This window comes from Ranitomeya imitator, chromosome 2 (assembly GCF_032444005.1).
Source record: "Ranitomeya imitator isolate aRanImi1 chromosome 2, aRanImi1.pri, whole genome shotgun sequence".
Taxonomy (NCBI): Eukaryota; Metazoa; Chordata; class Amphibia; order Anura; family Dendrobatidae; genus Ranitomeya; species Ranitomeya imitator.
In genome coordinates, this window is record NC_091283.1 from 39,328,730 (window position 1) to 39,348,512 (window position 19,783).

A 19,783-nucleotide genomic window follows, 5' to 3' on the forward strand; every position below is an offset into this window, starting at 1 on the left:
ATAGGATAGGACATAACCCATATGACTGGTGGCTTGAGGCTGTTTATAGAGACTCTAGCACACCCGGCCTCTGAGGGGTGCCACCGTGCCTCCTGGGTATTCAGTCGGACAGGTAACGTAGATTTCAGCTGTCCTGCCGGTCTCTGATGTAAGTCGTAGAGGTCCTTACAACCTCGGTGTTCCAGCTACCGGTCTCTGAGCCTCAGAAGGAGGCAGCCTGCTCGGGGCTGGTCTCCCCCTGATGTCCTCTCCTGTGCTTTGGTCTCCTGCACGTTCGCTGCAATCAATTCGGCATTCTAAATGTCTCTTTCCAGGAATTGCTGCACTGCGGCTGCACAGCTCCGTAAAACCTTCCTCTGCCTCAGACTGATCTAGTCTGTTTCCTGGCAAGACTGAACTAACTTTTACTACAGACTACCAGTTATATATATATATATATATATATATATATATATATATATATGGGGAGTCACCTAGCAAGTAGGATCAAAAGCCCCCCCTGGTGGCCTGGAGTGTGAATGTGTTGCATGTTTGTCGTATCTGGTTGCAGTTATCCCTTCTTGCCTTCAAGCATAACATCACTCTCCCCATGAGGAAGGCAATGCTACTGTGATGACCAGGACCCTGGGGCGCCACATGCGCGTCCGCATCCGGCGGCCCTGCGTATCCGGACATGCGGCGCTTTTTTACCGACCGCAGCACGTCTATTTATCTTGAGGAGACGCTCCATCTCCGCAAGATAAATAACCCGGTTTATGAATATGATACGGTGATTCCACATGTGTTCAATGAACACATCCGGAATCACCGCGCGTACAATGGGGGTGGCGCTTTGAGCGGAGCGGGTTATCCGCTGTGTCCAAAGCGCTAGGTTTCATGAACATGGAAACATACCCATAGGGTGATTCCCCCCTCCAATACATACAAAAATGTAGGATTGGAGTCACGATAATTTTTTCATATACATTGAAAAATACACATGATAATTGATCTTTTAACATTCTACATAATGTTTTATATGATTTATTTGCAAGACTGGGTACTTAAGTCACCACAAAAACAACAGAGGGGATCTGTGTGTTTTTCATCATTTCACCCCAATTGGATTTTTATTCTCATTTTTGCATTCATTATATCATAAAGTGCATGATGACGTTGAAACCTAAAACTTGTCCTTTAAAAAAAGCAAGCTCTCATATGGCTATGGGGATGGGAAAAAAACGCCTCTTAGGTCATCTTGATATGTACTTGTTTCCAGCATGTGTGGCATCATTTTTTTCACGAATTTTACACATACGCATTATAACTGATGGTTATCTTCACATGTTCATGTTTTCATTTTCCAAACTTGATAGCCTATTTTAATTTGATTTCGATTTCTAGGTGAGCTACGGTGCCACAGATCCCGTTTTCAGTGATAGAGTACTCTTTCCATTTTTCTTCCGTACTGTTCCCAATAAACAAGTTATGAACAGAGCTTTGGTGAAGTTACTGAAGCATTTTGGATGGACGTGGGTTGGAATTGTCTATTCGGCTGATGACAGTAATCAAAAAGCGACAGAAGAACTGATACCCCTCATACTAAAGAATGATGGCTGTGTGGCCTTTGCAGTGAAGATATACCAGGATGAAAGTTTGGCTTTTGAAAAGGCTATTGGTGTAATCCAGAACTCTTCCGCTAATGTAATCATAGTATTCAGTCCATTGGAACATCTGCTTGTTATGGTGGGCCATTTAGACAAATATGATCAACTTTCTGGAAAGGTCTGGATTTTATCCCATTTTCCATCAGATGAGCATCTTGAAGTTAAAAAGTACATACACGTCTTCAATGGTTCCCTGGTCATCTCACCTTATAGAGGTGAAATTCCAAATTTTAAAGCATTTCTATACGATGCAAACCCGTACAAGTATTCTAACAGGTTAATGAATCGGTTATGGCAGCAAACATTTAATTGTGAAGTTCCATTACCAAATACGTTTTATTTTAATTCTCAATTGTGCAAGAGAAACCAGTCTCTTAGAACTTTACCTTCCTGGAAATATGATGTAGACAATTTCCGACTGACCTACAGTGTATATATAGCTGTGTATGCAGTGGCTCATGCCCTTCATAAAATGTACCTCTTTCATCTTCAGAAGAAACCAGCTCTCATATTCCACTATCCTGGAAAGGTAATGTCCAGCAAGTTATCCAAAATCCATATAATAGCATAATAGAATTAGAGACACAAACATCCTTCTTATATTCCCTGTATAAACAGTACAATAGATTGTGAGTGTGTGCATTTGTGATTAAATGGGCTATCCAGGACTAGCATTTAAGAAGGACAGGTCATTAAAATTGGCGCATTAGTGATCCGACACTCAGCACCTTTACCTGTCAACTGTTATCTGATTTGTTGGTGGCTGGATGCAAAATAAAATAAATGAAGCCAATGCAATGGGGCTCCATGTATGATTTATCGGATGGTTCTGGGCACTGCAACTAATTTAAGTGAATGCAACATAAGGTACTAAACAATGTACAGAGCTTCGCTATTCCGGCTTAGTACATTGTTTACACCCAGCCACCACCGGAGAAAATAAGAGCTGATGACCATGAGTGGAAGGTGTTCGCTTTAAAAGAAACTGGTTCTTAGGCGCCGTTCAGTGCCCGATTGCTGTTATCCCCTCCAATAAAGGATGATTCTAGGTCCCCTTTAGTGTCAGAAGTAACAATTTATCATTATTTGTCATAAAACTGTCAATAATCTATTAGAGATTACTGGATCACTTCGTTCCATCATTTTCCAGGTCAGTGCTCTCTGCATGAATTTCTGACCTTCCAGGATTCCAGTCTTGCCTTATGATTTGCTGATTTAGTATGGTGTCACCTGTGTGCCATACAGCACATGTAAGGGGGCGACCAGACAGCAGGTACCTGCGTGCCGGGTCTGGAACTGAAGAGGCTGCATCCCCTGTTCCCTGGGGGAAGCTTGAGTGAGGCAGACCTTACTCCTGACCGAAGGGGGCGAGGGAATGAAAGGGAAAAGCGCACGCAGCAGGGGAGTTTGGCGCAACAGAGGTCAGTGCGCAGTCAGGCAGCCAGCGCACTCCACTTCCCCTACCCACTGAGTACCGGCACTGCAACAGGGCCCCACCGTTCTCAGAGGGACTGCTGCAAGGAGAGAAGCCGGGCGTGATGCAGCAGTCGAGAGAGAGGGACCGCTGTGCTGAGGGAAGCTGGGGGCATCCGCAGCAGCCAGGGAGAGAAGTGCTCCATCTTGGAAGCATTATTATTATTATTATTATTATTATACATTTTTATAGCGCCATTTATTCCATGGCGCTTTACATGTGAATACGGGGCAAATATAGACAAATACATTAAACATGAGCAGATAACAAGGCACACGAGTACATAAGGAGGGAGGACCCTGCCCGCGAGGGCTCACAGTCTGCAGGGGGTGGGTGAGGATACACTAGGAGAGGGAAGAGCTGGCTGTACGGCTGTTCAGTAGGTTGAGGATCACTGCAGGCTGTAGGCTTGTCGGAAGAGATGAGTCTTCAGGTTCTTTTTGAATGTTTCTATGGTAGGCGCAAGTCTGATGTGTTGGGGTAGAGAGTTCCAGAGTATGGGGGAAGCACGGGAGAAGTCTTGGATGCGGTTATGGGAAGAAGAGATGAGAGGGGAGTAGAGAAGGAGGTCTTGGGAGGATCGGAGGTCGCGTGTAGGTAGGTACCGGGAGACCATGTCACAGATGTATGGAGGAGACAGGTTGTGGATGGCTTTGTATGTCAGTGTGAGGGTTTTGAACTGGAGTCTCTGGGCGATAGGAAGCCAGTGAAGGGCTTGACACAGGGGAGAGGCTGGGGAATAGCGGGGGGACAGGTGGATTAGTCGGGCAGCAGAGTGTAGGATGGATAGGAGCGGTGCCAGAGTGCTAGAGGGGAGTCCAGAGAGTAGGAGGTTGCAGTAGTCGAGGCGGGAGATGATAAGGGCATGCACTAGCGTTTTTGCAGTGTTGCGGTCAAGGAAAGCACGGATCCGGGAAATATTTTTGAGTTTGAGACGACAGGAGGAGGCAAGGGCTTGGATATGTGGCTTGAAAGAGAGGGCAGAGTCGAGGATCACCCCGAGGCACCGGGCGTGTGGGACTGGGGATAGTGAGCAGCCATTGACATTGATGGATAGGTCTGGTGGAGGGGTAGAGTGAGATGGGGGAAAGATGATGAATTCTGTTTTGTCCATGTTCAGTTGTAGAAAGCGAGCAGAAAAGAAGGCTGAAATGGCAGACAGACAGTGCGGGATTTTGGTAAGCAAGGAGGAGAGGTCAGGTCCGGAGAGGTAGATCTGCGTGTCGTCAGCGTAGAGATGGTACTGCATACCGTGGGATTCTATGAGCTGTCCCAGGCCGAAAGTGTAGATGGAGAAGAGTAGGGGTCCTAGAACAGAGCCTTGAGGAACACCGACTGACAAGGGGCGAAGTGAGGAGGTGGTGTGGGGGAGGGAGACACTGAATGTTCGGTCTGTCAGATATGACGAGATCCAGGAAAGGGCCAAGTCTGTGATGCCAAGGGATGAGAGGATTTGTAGCAAAAGGGAGTGATCTACAGTGTCAAAGGCAGAAGACAAGTCCAGGAGAAGGAGGACAGAGTAGTGTCGCTTGCTCCTGGCAGTTAGTAGGTCATTGGTGACTTTAGTTAGGGCAGTTTCAGTTGAGTGATGGGAACGGAAGCCTGATTGTAACCGATCAAAGAGGGAGCAGGAGGAGAAGTGGGAGGACAGTTCAAGATGGACGTGTTGCTCCAGCAATTTGGAGGCATAAGGGAGAAGAGATATTGGGCGATAGCTAGACACAGAGGATGGGTCGAGGGAGGGCTTTTTGAGGATGGGTGTGATCTTGGCATGCTTGAAGGATGAGGGAAAGACACCTGTTGTGAGTGAGAGGTTGAAGAGGTGCTTTAGGGTTGGGATGAAGACCGTGGAAAGGTTAGGGATGAGGTGGGATGGGAGCGGGTCAAGCGTGCAGGTGGTGAGGTGTGATCTTGACAGGAGGGTGGAGAGCTGATCTTCTGTCATGGTGGAGAAGCTGGTTTTGGAGGAGCAGGGTTGAGCAGCTAAGAGGGGTAGTGGGCGCTGTGGGCCAAAGCTTTCTCTGATCGTATCGATCTTCTGTTTAAAGAAAGAGGCGAAGTCATCAGCAGAAATGAGGGGGGAGGGAGGAGGTGCGGGGGGACGGAGTAGAGAATTGAAAGTGTTGAAAAGCTGTTTAGGGTTGTGGGACAGGGAGGATATGAGGGATGAGAAGTAAGTTTGTTTTGCGGCAGTGAGCGCAGACTTGAAGCTGGCGAGGGACTGCTTGTATGCAGTGAAGTGGTCGGCAGAGTGGGATCGCTTCCATCTCCGCTCAGCAATCCTGGAAGCCCGTCTCAATTCTTTGGTCAGGCTGGTCAGCCAGGGCTGCCTGTTAATTGTACGAGTTTTACTATGCATGAGTGGGGCGGCCGAATCGAGTGTTGTTGTTATTGTGGTGTTATAAAAAGTGGCAGCAGCATCTGTGTCATGAAGGGAAGCTATGTCTGTGAGAGGGAGAAGGGACTCAGAGAGTGATTGTAAGTTGAGATGTTTGAGATTTCTGCGAGGGTGAGTGAGTTTGTGGAGTGGGGGTTGCACACTAGGAGAGGAGAGGGACGAGAATGTCAGTAGGTTGTGGTCAGACAGGGGGAGGGGTGTGTTAGTGAGGTTAGTAAGGGAGCAGAGGCGGGTGAAGATGAGGTCCAGCGTGTGGCCATCTTTGTGAGTGGCCTCAGAGGACCATTGAGTGAGGCCAAAGGAGGCAGTCAGTGATAAAAGTTTAGAGGTAGCTGAGGTGAAAGTGTCAATGGGGACATTGAAATCACCCATGATGATAGTGGGGATGTCAACAGAGAGGAAATGAAGTAGCCAGGTGGTGAAGTGGTCGAGAAAGGTGGAGATGGCTAGTTCTGGGGGGCGGTAGATGACAGCCAGCTGGAGGTTGGAGGGGGAATAGATGCGGACAGAGTGCACCTCAAACGAGGGAAGAGTAGCGGAGGGTGGTAGCGGGATTGGAGTAAAGGAGCAGGTGTCGGACAGGAGCAAGCCAACTCCTCCACCGCGTTTGTTGCTGGGGCGAGGGGCATCAGCATTGTGCAGGCCAGGGTCCACAGTGGGGATCTGAAGAAGAGAGGGATGTACAGTGTGTGCCCAGTGACTACAGAGAACAAAGGTGCCAAACGCTTTGGGCCCGTGAGTATAGCGCATGTGCCACATTAAAGGGACTAAGTACGGGACTGACACTTGTGCCCTGAGTTTTGCAAGTTTATATTTGCTGAGCCACGTTGGGCTTGTACAGTACTGTGGCCCGCACCCTTATCAGCCACTGTAACATATGGACTAGGCTCAGTGGAAGATACCGGACACAGACCACTACCGCCAGAAGACGGGGCAATGATGCCCACAAGACCTTATTGGACACTACGCAAGACGTTGCTGGGGCCATTGACTTCCGAGCAGGAGTCACAGTTTGTGGAACTTCTGATACAAGACTTTCATCAGAACTGCCATTATCTGAATTGTTGTTCTTCAACTCACAATATCCTTTGCCATTTGAACTGTTTAATTCCCTGTTTAACCCTTTACCTCCCTGCGTGGAATATTCCCCGTTATTACACTTGTTAACCCTTGCTCTGCATCCTGTCCGTCACTGCATCCCGCAACTTGCTTATGTAACACCCCTGGTTCCTGGTTGTTACAGTGACATTGCTCCTACAGGGAGAGTGATGTCATGCTTGAAAGCGAGGAAGGATCCCGTTTGGCAGGTAATTACAAACAACCCCTGGACGAAGCATTTCATTGCGAAACGCGCGTCGGGTGTGGTGGACTCCTGGCTCTTTCTCCATTACTCGGTAAATATGTGTTAGTGGGCAAAGTAACATTTTGATAGCAGGCGGTGGTTTTTGGATAATCTGCATGTGTTTATACATGGCACATTTGGCCTTTGATATTTAGATTACATGCCTATTTCTAAGTATAATGTTTCTATAACCATTTCCTGCTAATGTACCATGCTCTATATATATATATATAGCTGTTAAAAGCTCACTATGCGCCCCCTTGTTTTTGTAATGTAAGTTATTTGGACACACTAGTGTGCATATGTATGGATAACTTTTTGTAACTTGTGCCAGTTGTCTACCCTTTTTTTTTTTCTTGCGTCTGTTATCCCTCACCTGTTGCCTATTTAGGCTATTTTATGACCATTCTTGGTCTTTTTTTGATATTAATAAAGTGGTTTTTATTATCAATGTGTGGTGCCTCTTTTTGTAGGTGGATATCTGTTGTGAGGCTAACCACCGTAGGGTACATTATAGGTGTTGAGGTAATTACAAACATGCAACATTTTCTTACTCCAGGCCAGAAGGGGGAGCTCTGATCCAGTTTGTGGGTGGCTCCCCTATATATATTCTGGCTGGAGGGAAAGTAGAGTCAGTCAGTCTGTGAGAGAGTCTGAGAGAGGAAAGGGGCCATGCAGATGACAAGATCTGCAGCTTCTGAGAGGAAAGCAGGGGCCGTGCAGACTGAGTTCTGTAGCTCCTGGAAGGAAAGAAAGGAAAGCAGAATAAGTTGTAGAGCGCATGATGGAAAAAAAGAAGCACATGAGAAGTAAGGAGCTGGAGGGGAGCTGCGAGTGGGCTCTCTCCAAGCTGAAGCGCAGATACCTGTAGCCAGAAGACCGAGGTTGTACAGTACTTTATGTCTCACAGCAGAAACCGGCGGACAGCTGGATTTCAAGTCACCTGTCCACCATTACACCCGATGACACAGTAGCACAGAGAGCCAGGGTCATGATAGAGATCCTGTAAAAAGGCTCGCGCTACCTGTCATGCGGGTTAGTGTCCTACTTAAAGGGGGACAGAAAGAAAACATGAGGAAATTGTGAGAGGCCTAAGGCAGCAAGGGACTACAACACCATGCTAGAAGGAAGGCTTCCAACTCCACCTGGTAAGGGGGATTCCCAACTCGCTTCCAAGCCAGCCAAACCACACCTGCACCCATGATCTGGTACCCTGGACAGTCACTGCCTGAATTCTACAGTAAAAAGGTAAAGAGACTACAACCCTGTGTCCTCTGCTTCTTGCTACACCATCTACCATCTTTATCTATATATTGGGAGCCCTGGGGACCCAGCTTCACTTGTGGGAGGCTATACCATCCCTGCTGCCACAGCATTACCCCAGAGGACCCTTTTAAGCAGCGTCAGTCATCCCTGACCGAATATCACAGGTGGCATCCCAAACAATCTTTATTTCCCATTTCAAATCCTCTTTTACTTGGACGCCCAGGGCCACGGACCGGGTCACTGCCACCGTGAAACATCCCTTTAAGAACTGGCCCGGTAATGATTTCCACACGGCACTGGCGGGCGTTCCACTTACACTTGGCGTAGTCGGCAGGATGCATCCCACGGGAGCAGAGGTGGCAGACCAAGCAGGTGCCCCAAGAGTAAGTATACAGCTGGGGGCAATGTTGAGCAACCTCCCAAAATTTACAGGGAGCAACACTCTGTTGTGGGACTGGACTGAGTGAGTCAGGGGTATGATGAGGATGCACCCCATGAACCCCGCAGTGGAGGCGGATGTTGCCCTGATGGTACTGGATGGAGAAGCAAGGTACTCCGTCATGCTACGGCTCCACCACGAGCAAGACACCTTTACCAAGGTGTTACAAATTCTAGAAGTGATGCATGCGGACCCCCACAGACGTTGGAGAATTGCGCATTTGCTTGTTTAGGTGTGTCCAAAGGGAGGGGGAGACTGTGACCCAATATATGAACGCGCTGCAGGAGATTCACACTGCGATCGCTAAGCCAGTTGACGTAGGCGTAGGGCCTCCTGATATAATTCTGCGAGACCAGCTAGTGACAGGCTGTAGAGATTCGCTGCTTAAGCAAGCCTTGCATGAGCGTCTGTAAGCTAACCCGCACATGACTTTCTCAGAGATGGGGGCGCGAAAAAAGAGAACAGGAGCAGGAGACCGCAGCCCTGGCAGGGATGGTCTGGAGCTACGAAGTGCCCACCCCGAACGAGGAAGAGCCAGAGTGGTCCCGGGAATTATGGCAGGGAATGCTGAAAAATGAGGGCAGAAATCGAGAGCCTGAAGGAAGCCCTTGCTGCTGCCTTGGAGTCCAACCCCATACCCCGGGGAAACTTATGGCAACAAATGAAAGAAGCTAGAAGAGATATGTGAAGCATCCGAAAAACTTCAGCAGCAGCCCCAAGACTTAATCCCATATTGTGGGGTGAAGAGCGATTGAAGAGGGGGTATTCCTCCCATGGAGGACGGCGATGCACAAATTAGCACCCACCACATAGGCGCAGAAGTGAGTGCTGGACGTGTGGAAGAATGGGACACCTGTCAAGAGGTTGCCCTACAAGAGACAGCCGATGGCAAAGATTGGCTCACCATTCCGAAGGTCATGGCAACTGGAGAGAGCGCTGCCCCTAGAAGAAATGGTACGGTGAGAGGAGGGGAACTGCACCCAGACGAAAAACAAAGCCACGACATTGGACGCCGAGAAGGGAGGTAGAAGATGTCGATTGTCTATAGTGAGGTGCAAGGCCGGACTGGCCATTGGACAATTCTGGCAAATGCCAGAAGGGCCTGTCTGGTCGTGGGCCGCATTGTCTGCTATGTTGTTAACAGAATCTGTGTTCTCAAGACACCCATACTGTTAAGAGGTGTGACAAAGCACAAAGTGCCAGCAGGCCATAGAGAACATTAGAAATATTGGTCTTGTAGTAGATCTTGCTTCCTCCACCCAGGGTAATCTTACTAATATATCTCATCTGGTGTTTGGGGATGGGGACCGCATGGGCCTGTGTGATTTCAAATGCCAGGGCTGAATTTCAGCCCCAGTCCGTAGCTGGTGAGGTGGCTGTGCTGCTCCGTCACGTGGAGGCGAATCGGGTGGAACGCCAAATTAGATCCAAGGGTCCTGTCTTTGAAGATCAATCCGAAGGAGGGGGAAGTGTCAAGTGTCCCTGAAACGCTCACTCCCATGGTTCCCAATGGTGATGAGAAAGAATCTCTTGCCTCGTTCTCTGAAGTGTATAGTTTGCCTCCCGCCAGTCCAAGGGAAGTACATAGGCCTGAAACTCCAAGAAAGCTGCTTCGTTGAACCTGGACATACTCCCGTTTCCTGTGACCCAACCTGACTCTACCACTCAACCCGAAGTTCCGAGTACCCCTATTGAACAAATTCAAGAGGAGCTTCAAGGGACCATGCTGTGACCATGCTGGTGATTCGCCCCTGTGGAATGCACAGAGCAATATCTTTTGGCAGAATGTGGTGGAAGAGAGGCAGTAATGGATGCGAAAATTGTGGGCATCTGTCCCACCTCCGAAGAACATAAAGGAGCCCAAAGAGTTCTCGCCCATGGAATGGAGAGCTAAAGGAGAGGGGGAGTGTAAAGGGGATGACCAGACCACGGGTACCTGCGTGTCGGGTCCATCACTGAAAAGGCTGCATCCCCTGTTCCCTGGGGGAAGCTTAAGTGAGGCAGACCTTCCTCTTGACTAAGGGGAGCAGGGGAATAAAAGGGAAAAGCGCACACTGCAGCAGAGTTTGGCGCAAACAGAGGGCAGCGCAAGTCAGGCGGCCAGCGTGCACTGCTTCCCCTACCCACTGAGTACCGGCTCTGCAACAGGGCCCCATCATCTGCAGAGGGAACGCTGCCAGGAGAGAAGCCGGGCGTGCTGCAGCAGTCGAGAGAGGGACTGCTGCACTGAGGAAAGCTGGGAGCATCCACAGCAGCCAGGAAGAGAAGTGCTCCATCTTGGGAGCATCAGCATTGTGCAGGCTAGCATCCATCATCTCACGCCACCAACAGTGGGGATCTGATGGAGAGAGGGACGTACAGTGTGTGCCCGGTGACTACAGAGAGAGGTGCAGTGTGCCGCTGACTACAGAGAACAAAGGTGCCAAACGCTTTGGGCCTGTGAGTATAGCGCACGGGCCACATTAGAGGGACTGAGTACGGGACTGACACTTGTGCCCTGAGTTTTGCCAGTTTATATTTGCTGAGCCATGTTAGGCTCATATAGTACTGTGGGACGCACCCTTATCAGCCACTGTAGCATATGGACTAGGCTCATCGGAAGGTACCGGATGCTGACCGCTGCCGCCAGAAGACAGGCATTGACGCCCACGGGACCCTATTGGAAAAGACACTGCGCCAGCCGTTGCTGGCACCATTGACTTCCCAGCGGGAGTCACAGTTTGAGGAACTTCTGATACAAGACTTTCATCAGAACTTCCATTATCTGAACAATTATTCTTCAACTCATAATATCCTTCGCCCTTTTAACTGTTTAATCCCCTGTTTAACCCTTTACCTCCCTGCATGGAGTATTCCCCTGTCATACCTGCTTGCACACACATGTGATGTCCCACGATGTCCCATATGCCGCACTGAGAAACCTGGAAGGTCAGGAAATTTTCACAGCTCCTGTCCAAGGCCAGAAAGCACTGACCCGGATCATGGACTGGATTGTGAGATGGGATCCTCTCCTCACAAGTCAGTAGGATAGATAGTAATGCCTACATCCCAAGGCCTGTGCTACTGTGCCTGGATAAGCATTGGAAAAAATGTGGTCCGTTCCCCTGTGGTGGGGTTACTGCATACAGACTCTCACCAATTAAAACAAACCCCTACCTAATAAAACAGCACTCCTACTTTGACCGACCTGGCTTCTTCATACTTTACACACTCATTACTTAATTCAAATGGAAACATGCAAGGACATTAAAGGGAATCTGTCACCTCATTTTTCACATATAAGCTGCGGCCACCGCCATTACGGGCTTATCTACAGCATTCTGCACTGCTATAGACAAGCCCCCGATGTAACCTGAAAGATAAAAAAAACAAGTTAGATTATACTCACCCAGGGGCAGTCCGGTGCGGTCCTGGTCCGATGGGCGTTGCAGGTCCAGGTCGGGGCTTCCCATCTACATACGATGTCATCATCCTCCTTGCTTTGAGTCACAGGCGTACTGATTTGCCCTGTTGAGGGCAGAGTAAAGTACTGCAGTGCGCAGGCGCTGGGCCTTTCTGAGCTTTCCCGGCACCAGCGCACTGCAGTACTTTGGTCTGCCCTCAGCAGGGCAGAGAATTACACCTGCGCATGAGCTGCGACAGAAGCAAGGAAGAGGACGTCATCGCATGAAGATGGGAGGCGCCGGACCCGGACCTGTGATGCCCATTGGACCCGGACCGCCCCAGACCGTCCATGAGTATCATCGAACTTGTTTTTCTTATCTTTCAGGTTACATCGGGGGCTTATCTACAGCATTACAGAATGCTGTAGATAAGCCCCTAATGATGGTGGTCACAGCTTATATACGAAAAATGAGGTGACAGATTCCCTTTAATGGTCAGACATAGATAACCCCAGCGAGTTTGGAACAGACAAGCACCAGATGCATAACATTTCATGTATTGGTATTTTCTTTTGAAACCCCCACTATATTTTATCCACTATATTTTATGCAATGCTGTAATTTAACAGTAAAACATTTATTCTTTATTTCCTTTAGTTGGTTCGTTTTCTAAGACACGTCTCTTTTGAAACTAACACGGGAGATAAAATATATTTTAATGAAAACGGCGAGACAACAGGCCATCTAGATTTCCTAAATTGGCTAATATTTCCAAATGAAGCTATGGAAAGTGTGAACGTTGGAAGATACTTTTCTGAGCAACTCACTCTCAACGACAGCAGCTTCCAATGGCCACCAAGCAGTTCTGTTGTAAGTTTGTACATAAAGTTTGATTTTTTACTACTTTAAATCTAACGAGTCTTTAAGGATATGCTCATTTTTACAATATGCTTGTATTACTCCAATGCATCTAAAACAAGAAAATGGAACAACTTTGCAAATAGACTTGATAGCAATTCCCTACCAATTTGTGCTTGCAGCTCCTATGTGCAGTGGTGGAAATTGAAGCTTGTTGGCCCCAATGCAAATTCTCCAACAGGACCTCCAACTATCAAAGTTCTTCATGTCACTCTCCATAAGGAGAAATGTTGCCTCTTAGACCCCAGTCCAGAGCCTCTCATCTAGCCAAATTAGTTCTTATGCTTCGTACTGACGAGGGCCAACAGCCCGAAACACCGTGTCTGCGAATTGAGATACTGATTTGGCTTTTATCCTAAGTCATATTGCACGACTCGTTAAAGGGTTGATTGTGACTTGTAGGATCGCTACTTCCAACAGGTGGCGCTATAGAGTTTAAGTCCTCTTTTTCTCAGAAGAGGCAATTTGCATATTATATTTCCCAGAGGAGCATTGAATGGCGAATAAACCTCCTTACCTTGACAAGCCAGTGGTATGTCACTCTCCACAAGTAGAAACGATACCCCTTAGACCCCAGTCCAGAGCCTCTCACCTAGCCAAATCAGTTCTCATGCTTCGCACTGACGAGAACCAACAGCCCGAAACACCGTGTTTGCGAATTGAGACAATGATTTCGCTTTTAACCCAAGTGATATTGCACGACTCGTTAAAGGGTTGATTGTGACTTGTAGGATCGCTACTTCTAGCAGGTGGCACTATAGAGTTTAAGTCCTCTTTTTCTCTGAAGAGTCAATTTGCATATTCTTCACTAATAGTCATTCCATTTTGAATGGCTCCAGTATGCTAAATAAAATAGGATAAAGTCATACAGCTGAGACGGGTTTTAGCCTCCATAGATATGTCAGACAGAACCATGTAGGCTACAGCCCATCAGGCCCAACTTTGAAGACTGTATCCCATTAGAAACTGCAGTGAACGCTGCAGTCCATCTGACTGATATTCTGTAGTTCTCATGTGACATAAGCAATGTTATGAATCACCAGGTGACACAACACTTGGAGAGGAGTGGCGCCAAACAGATAAGTATGCTTTTAACTTATTTAGAACACTAAGGCCATCCAAAATGGCTTGTTTGATTGTAGACAACCCATTTGACCCCTTCATGACCCAGCCTATTTTGACCTTAATGACCTGGCCATTTTTTTTCAATTCTGACCAGTGTCCTTTTATAAGGTAATAACTCAGGAACGCTTCAACAGATCCTAGCGATTCTGAGAATGTTTTTTCGAGACATATTGGGCTTCATATTAGTGGTAAATTTAGGTCGATAATTTTTGCATTTATTTGTGAAAAAATTGGAAATTTGGCGAAACTTTTGAAAATTTTGCAATTTTCAAATTTTTTATTTTTATTCTGTTAAACCAGAGAGTTATGTGACACAAAAGTTAATAGTTAATAAATAACATTACCCACATGTCTACTTTACATCAGCACAATTTTGGAAACAACTTTTTTTTGTTAGGAAGTTATAAGGGTTAAAAGTTGACCAGCAATTTCTCATTTTTACAACAAAATTTACAAAACCATTTTTTTAGGGACCATCTCACATTTGAAGTCAGTTTGAGGGGTCTATATGGCTGAAAATACCCAACAGTGACACTATTCTGAAAACTGCACCCCTCAAGGTGCTCAAAACCACATTCAAGAAGTTTATTAACCCTTCAGGTGTTTCATAACAGCAGATGCAACATGGCAGGGAAAAATGAACATTTCACTTTTTAGTCACAAAATTTTCTTTTAGCAACAACAATTTTTTATTTTCCCAAGGGTAAAAGGAGAAATTGGCCCCCAAATGTTGTTGTCCAATTTGTCCTGAGTACGCTGAAACCCCATATATGGGGGGAAACCGCTGTTTGGGCACACGACAGGGCTCAGAAGGGAAGGAGCGCCATTTGACTTTTTGAATGAAAAATTAGCTCCAATAGTTAGCACCATGTCACGTTTGGAGAGCCCTTGTGTGCCTAAACATTGGAGCTCCCCACAAGAAAAGACCCCATTTTGGAAACTAGACCCCCCAAGGACCCCCCCAGGTGCTTCACAAATTGATCCGTAAAAATGAAAAAGTACTTTTTTTTCACAAAAATTTTCTTTTATCCTCAATTGTTTTCATTTTCACATGGGCAACAGGATAAAATGTATCCTAAAATTTGTTGGGCTATTTCTCCTGAGTACACTGATACCTCATATGTGGGGGTAAACCACTGCTTGGGCGCACAGCAGAGCTTGGAAGGGAAGGAGCGCCATTTGACTTTTTGAATGGAAAATTAGCTCCAATCATTAGGGAACACCATGTCACATTTGGAGAGCCCCTGTGTGCCTAAACATTAGAGCAACCACACAAGTGACCCCATTTTGGAAACTAGACCTCCCATGGAACTTATCTAGATGTGTGGTGACGAGCACTTTGGACCCCCAAGTGCTTCACAGAAGTTTATAATGCAGAGCCGTGAAAATAAAAAATCTTTTTATTTCTCAAAAATGATCTTTTAGCCCGCACTTTTTTATTTTCACAAGGGTAACAGGAGAAATTGGACCCCAAAAGTTGTTGTCCAGTTTTTCCTGAGTACGATGGTACCCCATATGGGGGGAAAACCACTGTTTGGGCACACGTCGGGGCTCGGAAGGGAAGTAGTGACGTTTTGGAATGCAGACTTTGATGGAATGGTCCATGAGCGTCATGTCGCGTTTGGAGAGCCCATAATGTGCCTAAGCAGTGGAAACTCCCCAATTCTAACTCCAACCCTAACTCCAACACACCCGTAACCCTAATCCCAACCCTACCCATAACCCTACCCTTAATCCCAAGCCTAACTTTAGCCCCAATCCTAACCCTAACTTTAGTCCCAACCCTAACTTTAGCCCCAACCCTAACCCTAATTTTAGCCCTAACCCTAATTTTAGCCCCAACCCTAACCCTAACTTTAACCCAACTCACTTTAGCCTAACTCTAACCCTAATGGCAATGGAGGGGGTGATCAATGGGGCAAGGGGGTGATCACCGGGGCAAAGGGCAATCACCGAGGCAGGGGGGAAATCAGCGGGGCAGGGGAAAGATCAGCAGGGGGGGAGATCACCGGGGCAGGGGGGCTGTCAGGCACGGGAGGCTGAGGAGATGCAGGAGCCGGCAGCAGCAAAAGGGGTGATCAGCGAGGCATGGGGGCGATCAGCAGGGCATGGGGGCAATCAGTGGGGCATGGGGCAATCAGCGGGGCACGGGGGCAATCAGCGGGCATGGGGGCAATCAGTGGGGCACGGGGACAATCAGTGGGGCATGTGGGAGATCACTGGGGCAGGGAGGCGATCACCGGGCATGGGGGGCTGACGAGATGCAGGAGCCAGCAGCAGGGGGGTGATCAGGGGGGCAGGGGGTGATCAGGGGGTGTTCAGGGTGATCACTGGGGTGGGGGGTGATCACTGGGGGCAGGAGGGGGCTGTCAGGAGAGGGGGGCAGGAGGGGGCTGAGGAGATGTAGGAGCCTGCAGCAGCAGGGAAGGGTGATCACTGGGGCAGGGGGATAATTACTGGGGCGGGGAGAGGTAGCGGAGGTCAGGGGGATCGGACAGCGGGGGGCAGCAGAGGGGAGTACCAGATGGCAGACAGGCGGCAGTGGTCAGGCTGTGGCAGCAGCGGTGGCAGCAGGCAGAAACCTCACTCTCCAGCTTCCACGGACAGGAAGCTGTCACCCAACCCAATATAACGAAAAATGGAGACACTACGGTTATATGAAAATGGTGCAATTTTTTTTTTTTTTAACAAATTTTTTATTTTTTTTCATCACTTAAATAAAAAAGAACCTAGACATGTTTGGTGTCTGTGAACTCGTAATGACCTGGAGAATCATAATGTCAGGTTAGTTTTAACATTTATTAAACATGGTGAAAAGAACCCCAAAAAATAACTGTGGGATTGAACTTTTTTGCAATTTCACTGCACTTGGATTTTTTTTCCCGTTTTCGAGTACACGACATGGTAAAACCAATGGTGTGGTTCAATAGTACAACTTGTCCCACAAAAAAACAAGCCCTCACATGGCTATTTTGATCAAAAAAATAAAAACTTTATGGCTCTGGGAAGAAGGGGAGCAAAAGATGAAAATGTAGAACCAAAAATACCTCTGGTCGTTAAGGGGTTAAGAGGATAAAAACTTTAATGGGAGTGCTCCTTTAAGGGAATGGATAAACTGCAATGCTATGATCATCCAAGATCATCTCAAGAAAACCACATCTATGGGCATGTTGATCTTTGAAAGCTATGTTTTAATTTATATATGCAAATTATAAATTAAGTGGTCTGGCATGACAGAGCTCTTCACATGCCTCTGTAGGGGATGTGATAGTTTGATGCCTTGTTCCCCTCTCTCTTAACCCACTGTCCAGATGTCATGTGATACTGCTACATTATTCAATGTATTATCAGTTATTTATGTATGGTACTGCTACACATTTAAAGTGTATTACCATGGTTGCGTACAGGTATTGCTACACCCTAGGTGTATTACCTTAAAGACTCTAAATGTATAATATGTTGTCATGGTATTACATGTTTGCACATATACTGTTAGGGAAAGTAAGTGCCCCCGCCAAGTTAGTCTTAGGGGAGTAGTATCCCTAGGTGGCCACTAGATGGAGGCATTATGGCAAATAGTTAGAATAGGAGGGGCATGGTGGGAATAAGTTAGTAAGAGCTTCCTGCTTTAGTTCACTTGGGGCATGGGTGCCCGTGTAGCTCACAGGGCTGGCTAGCCCAGGGCACATTGTGCCCCGTAATGTTCTTCTAGGAAGAGTGGGCTCAGCGGTAGTATACAGGGGGCCAGAATTAAGAACAGAAAGTACAGCAACTACAGGAACAGCAGTGCAGTAATAGTGGGACTACAGCTGCTGGAGAGAAGAAGGCTGAGCAAAGTGGGAGAAAGTGCACCAAGATGTAGAAGGATTTTGCATGGGCCGCCATTCTCAGGACCGGAGCGAAACGGCAGGGAATGCCCCCATGAAAGGCAGAAATACTGGACATTGAGGACACTGTGGGACCGTATAGTACGGACCATCCCGAACGCAGGCTTAGTGACAAGCAAGGGTCAGAGACATTGACGCCCAATGCTGTAACAGTGTGTGCCCTGGATGACAAGTTGCTGAGTAAACATGTTGATGTTGAAGTGAAACCGGACTGTGACTCTCTATTTTTGGAATCGTCTGCAGAAGTAACAGCCCTGTACTGGGAAAACTCTGATGGCACAGAGGAGCAGCACCGAGGTACTTTAAAGGGATGGGGCCAGTGGGTGATACAGGGATAATTGTCCGCCACGAGTACTGCCCTGGCCCCTGACCCTTACACCTCTACCTCCCATGGTTGCTTCATCACTCAGCTCCAGCTTCTTCAGTTTGATTGACAGCTGACTGATTTGTTTGCCTTGTACTTGACATGACACTGACAAACAGGAAATCCCTGCATGGGTTGCAGTTTTCTAACAGCCGCGAGACCTGCAGCCTTGGGGACTCGAACATATTTTTCTAGCACGATGAAGACACTTGGTTAGCACATGAGCATGCTCGGACAAAACCTTTTTTGAGCATGTTTGCTCATCATTAGTGTCGATGAATTTACCTTTCAAAAACCAACATGCCCATATGTGTTGTATAGCAGTTAAGAGGGTTTTATCTGAATATGACAATTTTTTATATTAAGGGAAAAGTAATCAAATATCAGTTTAAAAAATACATTAAACATAATAGTACACATTATCCCCCAAAAATATGCTTTTTGTGTCTTAACCTTGCAGATCCCTCGGTCAGTATGCACAGATAGCTGTCCATCAGGATTTCGAAAATCCGGTCGAGAAGGAGAAGCGATCTGCTGCTACAACTGTGTTCCCTGTTCAGCAGGAGAAATCTCAAATACCACTGGTGGGTAGAAATAGACTACTGTTGTGAGTTCTGTTTTTGGGCTCCCTCTGGTGGTTACTGATGGTACTGGGTGACTTGTCTTTCCTGGGTCTCTGGGTTCCACCTGTTCCATCAGGATATGGGAGTTTCCTATTTAACCTGGCTTTGCTGGCATTTCCTCGCCGGTTATCAATGTATCCAGTGTGTCTTGTTACCTCTGCTCCCTGCTCCTAGAACCTTCTGGTCAAGCTAAGTTTGGATTTTCCTGTTTTGGTGTTTTGCTTTATTTGGTTTTTAGTCCAGCCTGCAGATATGTGATTCTTGCTGCTGGTTGCTCTAGTGGGCTGAAATTGCTCCTCATGTACCATGAGTTGGCACATGAGTTCAAGTAATTTCAGGATGGTTTTTTGAAGGGTTTTTCGCTGACCGCGCATTTCACTTTTGTATCCTCTGCTATCTAGCTTTAGCGGGCCTCATTTTGCTGAAACTGTTTTCATACTGCGTATGTGCTTTCCTCTCACTTCACCGTCATTATATGTGGGGGGCTGCTATTTCTGTGGGGAATTTCTCTGGAGGCAAGAGAGGTCTGTGTTTCTTCTAATAGGGGAAGTTAGATCTTCGGCTGGAGCGAGACGTCTAGGATCATCGTAGGCACGTTCCCCGGCTACTTTTATTTGTGTGTTAGGTTCAGGGTCGCGGTCAGCTCAGGTTCCATCGCCCTAGAGCTTGTTTGTATTTGTGCTTGTCCTTAAGTGATCCGCTGCCATTGGGATCATGACAGACCACATTGAGAAAATGACCCTCCTAATAGTTTTTATTTAAAAAGTGAGTCTAGTTATGTGACAGGGTCACTGGTGCCATATGTTAGGGGAGATATGTGTCACAAAAGCTTATTATCCTTCTTGATTTGAAAGCCATAAGTTTTCCTTCAGCATGATATATGTGGAGAGTAAATCAGTCATTTAAAGGGACTGGCTT

At 47.2% G+C, this 19,783-nt stretch overlaps 1 protein-coding gene across 1 annotated transcript in view; it reads left to right on the forward strand.

Moving 5' to 3' along the window:
* LOC138666220 (vomeronasal type-2 receptor 26-like) overlaps positions 1–19,783 on the forward strand; it is a 94,612-nt gene that overhangs the window by 16,796 nt on the left and 58,033 nt on the right. The window contains exons 2-4 of the mRNA XM_069754457.1: positions 1,384–2,175; positions 12,606–12,818; positions 18,703–18,826. Coding sequence (XP_069610558.1) covers positions 1,384–2,175; positions 12,606–12,818; positions 18,703–18,826 — 1,129 coding nt within the window. The remainder of the gene's footprint in view (positions 1–1,383; positions 2,176–12,605; positions 12,819–18,702; positions 18,827–19,783) is intronic.